General features: G+C 34.7%; 1 protein-coding gene across 1 annotated transcript in view; it reads right to left on the minus strand.

Moving 5' to 3' along the window:
• Positions 1 to 5,717, minus strand: part of ttc29 (tetratricopeptide repeat domain 29) — a 96,139-nt gene extending 90,422 nt beyond the window's left edge. Inside the window, exons 1-2 of the mRNA XM_088930094.1 lie at positions 5,636 to 5,717; positions 4,799 to 4,909 (exon numbers count right to left, since the gene is read on the minus strand). Of these exons, the coding sequence (XP_088786220.1) occupies positions 4,799 to 4,905 (107 nt within the window). The 5' untranslated portion in view covers positions 4,906 to 4,909; positions 5,636 to 5,717. The remainder of the gene's footprint in view (positions 1 to 4,798; positions 4,910 to 5,635) is intronic.
• Between the last annotated feature and the right edge of the window lie 283 nt (positions 5,718 to 6,000).

The raw sequence follows: 6,000 nt of genomic DNA on the forward strand, positions 1-6,000 counted from the left end.
ATGTTGTCTTTTGTTGCAGGACAACTAACTTACATGAAATAGAGAAAGCTACTGTAAATATAATTTAGTACTCAAAGGTAAAGGTAAAACATACAGATGCAGCCATTCAAAATGCGCAGTAAAAGCCCATACTGTGCGAAATTATCTGCAGATTAGTGCGGAATACCGCAGTACGTGATTGGCTGGCCAAAATGACCGACAGGCGGCACTCTTGGTGCATTGGTTGTTAGTGAAACGATTGCTTCATTTAATCTTTTTACTGTGCATGTTTAAATCTGCTAAATATTGAATATTAGTATGGAATTTTACAACTAAAAGGAATTTTTGGTATCTGAGCATAAAAAGAAGAGGAGCATAATGTGTCTGAAGGTCATAAACGATATTAATTTAGGAATATAAACATATTAAGTAAGCTGTATATAGCTGGTATTGGTAGTTTAAATAAAAAATACACACCAGTATTCCACTATCTTCATAAACATTTTAAGCATCAAAGTATTTCATTTTACGTGCTCCTTTTTACTAAATTAAGTTTATATAGTTTATAAAAAGTAATAATGTTTTAACCTTTGTATGAATTACAGTAAAGAAACGCATACTTTTTAGAATTTGATTAATAGGGAATATAATATGGAATTACGTATCTAAAGAAATTAATAATAATATTTAAGGATTTAATTATATTCATATAGCTCAAATTATTACCGCAGTACACTTTCTTTGTAAACATCTGTAAACATCATTCACCCGCGATTACTTGGAAAACTTTTGCCTGTCCTTTTCAGCAAGAGCTTAAATTATTTATTAATAACAACTAATAATTTCAAACTGCTTGTATTTTAAAATTGTATTTTGTTTGGGGTGATTTGTCACCGTTTTCACAACCTTCAATTTATTAAACGTCTATTTTTGAGACAGGGTGTTCCACACCTCTGTTTAATTTCTGAAACTCCCTCTGTATTCTCTGTTTTAACCTTTTCTATGAATACTTACGCTCGTTATTGATGTAAAAAAACGCATACTTTTAAGAATTTGATTAATAGGGAATATAACAGGCGGGCCTGAGAGGGGGCATGGAGTTCCCGCTCTGCAGCTTTGTGCTGAGCGTGTCCATCTGCCTTTAAAATTGAATAATGGAACGTAAATCATTTCTTTTAACTTGAACTCTTTTAAATGAACATTTAACATAGCTTTCTCATCAATCAGTTTTATATTTGAAACCATTGTTAAACAAAGCAGTTGCTTATTGTACTTCCTAATGACATTACATCTGGGAAGATTATACACTTTAATTGTTTTTATTTTTAAAAATTTTAGAAACATTTCATCTACACAAATACCATAGATTATTTTCAATTGTATTTCTGGATGTTATGTCACACTTAGTTCAATATTTTATATAAACATAGGCGTTAGCATAAACTACTAGTAATCAATAATTAGTATTAAAATGTCCACTGTGATAAATTATTGCACTTCTTCCACATCTTGTAAAAACATTAATTTACAAGACTTTGTTCAAATATATGTTAAAAACTGATTATCAGAAAATAAGTAAAATACGTACTTATAAAATAAAAAATGAAGGTAAAATATAATTTAAAATTAAGACAGGGTTCACTTTTTTTCTGTTTCTCCGTACTCTCTCTCACCCACTGCGATTCGGACACAGATTGGTTAAAAATGGGAACAGGTCAGACAGGCAGAGGGAAAGGGGAAGGGGGGGCGTCTTCCCATCTCTATGACTAAAGAAAGTGTCAAAGAGGAATGGCTTAAGTGACATACAGAGCTGAAAAAGTTTGCTGCGGTCTTCTTGGCTTTAAAGGTACACTCCTTGTGGAAGAATTTTCACCTCGAATGTTTGCCCAACAGCTAAAACACAGAAACAAACTGAATACAAAATCTACTTCCAAGAATAGTGATTACAAACATTTAAAGACGTACTTGCTTTATACTGTTATACTGTACAGTGTATTAAAATTAACACTCTATGGGCACTACACTGCGAGTAATGCTGCCCACTAAACCTCTTTCCCAAATACTTCTCAGGGGCAAGGTCAAGTAACTGATTCACAGCTGGATACAATTTCATCTTGCCTCGTGAAAGCAAAAATTCAGACATCTGTCAACATATTTACTAAAATTATCCATCTCACTAATTACACTGTGTTAATCTCACTGTACACCCTGGTACTCACTAAATGTTCACACTCCCAGTAAAATAAAAAAAACATTTTCCGCATTATCACCCCGCACCAGGGGGGAAGGAAAAGTGTCGGCGGTCATTTATTTCACTCTTCATCACTCTGCCCAACCCCCCTGGACAGACAAAGCTGATTAAAACTCATTCAAAAGGGTGTGTTGTGTTAACATAAACTCTGCTTAACAGAGCCACTTGTAAGAGCAAGGTGAATTTCTACTCATATAAATAAAGCTATAGTACAGACAGATTTTAAACTCTATTAAACTTTAAACTTGTCACAATCAGCTACTTTGCAAGCAGTGCATGACTTTTCAAAAGGTACCTTTTGTCTCTTGTGCAAACTAAACAAAGGTTTATTTTTCATAATTCCAAAATTTAAACGATATGTCTCAGGGACTCATTATAGTATTGTAGCGAATACGGTTCGCGCAGGAAAATCAAAATACTGCCCCTCCCCATAGCTGGGTCTCACCTCCCGCTGTTCCAAAGCCGTATGGTTTCAAAGTATGTGTGAAATATCTTTTCTTACTCCATTTATTAATCCAATCTATTTTTACTCATCCGGCTATGTAAAAAATAAACATATATAGTCAAAGGGATTGCTGTAAATGTTAAATTCCAAGCTGAAAAGACAAGACTCAACGTGTCTTCTCTAACTCTTCAGTTCACAACTCGTCCATAGTCATTCATTATTAATATTGTAACGAACAGCCGGGATACAGATGGTACAAGCAGGTTGCAGTGCGGTGACAGTACAGCCCTCTGCTCCCCTGCACATAACAGGGCTTCTGGCCGCTGGTGCTGAAAGAGGTCTTCTGTAGGTCAGCTGGCAAAACCTCTGTTGAGCAACACAGGAGACCCGGGTTCGAACCCATGCAGTGAAGGGACAAGCCCAAGAACCCGAATTTGTTACAATATTATTAATAATATATTCCGTATTTAAATTTGAATATTTTTACGAATTGTTACACACCCTGATAGTCTAGGGGTAAATGGAGTGTGACATTAAGGGAATTCCAGGTGTTCAGGAAGAAATCTTTGGTGTGGGGGAAAAGATAGTTGTAACAAATTATAATAGGTAAACAGAAGTGAAATATGTACAATGTAGACACAAGGAATAGGTACAAAAGAGCACAGAGGTTGATATAACTTGTTTGGGCAAGGTAATGGCGAAATAAAGGATAATACAAACAAATGAAAGTACAAGGAGGAGACAAACACAAACCAACAAAGCCGAAGCTACTGTATATGGAAACACACACACGAAGCGACTTGTAAAAATAACCCTTTTCCCTCCTTTAACTTAAAGATTTCCGCGAAGAAATCCGAAATCACTAAACCATTACTTATAATAATTCATCCAGATACACACACGCCGTAGCCAACAACGAGCTATAAAAGTGAACTATTTTTATATATTCAGCTATGTAAGAAACAAAGTAATTCTCTGATCAGGCTTTGAACTGCTTTGGTGCAGCGCTCTACATGCCTATTACCACTATAAGGACAATAATATTTAAAAAAAAACGAATGTCAAAGGTTTCCAAAATGTCCCCTAGTGATATTTTAGCTGCTTAGTTACATGACTCCATATTAATATTACTATCAAGAGGTATTAAATCAGTACAACTTTTTTTTACAATAACAGCAGGTGGTGTTCTTACCACGTAATTAGAAAAGGACAAAACATTATAACTTTTTATGAAGTACAGTATCTAAGCTTTATAATGTTAGAACAAGCACGTTAAAACCACAATCCAATGTAAGTTACCAAGTGAAAGACTTTGATGCATAAAATATTTATGCTTAATTAAATTAAAGTATGAAGAAGGTGGAAGGTTTTGTACTTTTGTCCAACCAAGCAATCTTGCTTTTATAAAATACACCTACCTTTTAATGGGTTTAATGTTTAACATGCTATAATACACAGTTTAAAATTATTAAAATTGTGAACAGTATACAATTTAAATTCTGTAATTGGCAAAATATTGTCTCTCAGCATTGACCGGGATTCGAAACTGGACGTTTTCGCCCTACAGACCAAATGCTTCACATGAGACAGCTCAGCTAAGCCCATCTCCACCTGGTGGTTTTACAAGGAATTTCACCCTATTTTATAAGGGTTAAACTTTGCAGTTCGTTGCGGATAGTCCAACGCGTTTCAGCGCAGCATACGTCGCCCATTTTGAATGGCTGGTTCTGTACTATTTGATATAAAACAAGCCATCTTAATTCCAAGCACATATCCTGTTTTTAACAGTTTAAATCTCATTGTATAGCAAACTAAAGTATAGACAAAATCCAAAATATTAAACTGACGAATATATTTTATATCTTTTCACCAGGGTTCCAAATGGTTTATATAAATTGAACATGGAATAACTGTCATCTGTCATAATGAGCTATGAATCGCGTGGAGTGTCACTAGACATTTTGTTCTTACATTTGCAAGAGAAGAGCAACTGTAAGTGTAACTTAATCGGAAATGAAACTGAAACGTCGAAGACCCATAAAAAAGCAACTGTAATTTTTAAAAGAAAAGTCTCACAATAGCAATAGCAATCAGATACTGAAGCAAATGCCAGTCTTTCTCACCCGTGTCCCCCGTTTTGGTGTTGTTGATGAAAACGCGAGTGGTTTTCACCGGTGATTATCTTTGGGAAGAAGGACGTGTTGATTCTTGGCAAAGATGTTGTACTCATTTTTCTGTAACGACAAATAATAAACATGTTAGGTCTTTTATTTAACAGGGGTTTATTTAACAGTGATTGACACTTTCACCATTGCCATAAAAACAGTACCATTATACACTTCACAGTTTCAACATCTCTGTAATAATGCAACTGTCTTGTTCGAACATCTAATAATAATAATAGCTGTAATCGATTTATATTATAATTTAAATTATATCATAATAGAGACTAGTACTAAAAACAACTGTATTTTTAGAATATATTTCCTTGGAACTAAATTATGTTTGTTCTTGTAAAAAGTATTTTCGATATTATTACAGGTGAAAGACAGAATACTGAATGGGTCCCACACTTTTGTTCAACAACATTTTAAAAAAGAAGAAAAAATATTGTCATCTGCATTTTTTCTTTTAACCTCGATTGCACTCCAGTGCTCGAGTCACCAGCTTTCGTAACAGTATCGCTATCAAAAGTGAGAAGTTAATCGGACCTTTTGTAACGCTTTAAATTTAGCATAGAAAAATATCATAGTAGAATAATAAAAAGAGTTAATTTAAAGTCGATAGAGATCAACCCAATAACCTATCTTTCTGAGACAGTTGCAATACCAAACAACTATGAAGAAGCGTATGAAAAAGTATGTAAAATGTATACAATTGTTATTATGTTTTTCCGGCTTTATTTTCTTTCTTGTATCATTAGAAGTTCTACTCGAAATATGTCTATTTCAGTTTCTTACTATTTGCGTTGCGTTTCACAGTAGTCTTTCCTCCACGCCTGTATCCAAACACGTTTGTTGTACTACACAGAGCCTGTGTGTGTACAACGTCGCCATAACAACACTCCGGAAGTTCTACCCACAGAACTGGATCAGAGCATATTGACAACAGACCCAGGCCAAACCTCACGGATCAGGCATTAAGAGGCACGTATTTGGAAATGTCGTCTCATAAATCAGGGCTGTCTAATGCAGTTTCTGGCGGGCTGGGTGGCCTGTAGGTTTTCATTTCAAGATCAGCTCTGAAGGAGGCAAATCAGCTAGTTACTAGGTTAATTAGACCAATTTAACAGCTTCTCTATGTCCTGGGTTTCATTTTTTTTTCT

The sequence above is a fragment of the Atractosteus spatula genome, chromosome 1 (assembly GCF_055471065.1).
Source record: "Atractosteus spatula isolate fAtrSpa1 chromosome 1, fAtrSpa1.hap1, whole genome shotgun sequence".
NCBI lineage: Eukaryota > Metazoa > Chordata > Actinopteri > Semionotiformes > Lepisosteidae > Atractosteus > Atractosteus spatula.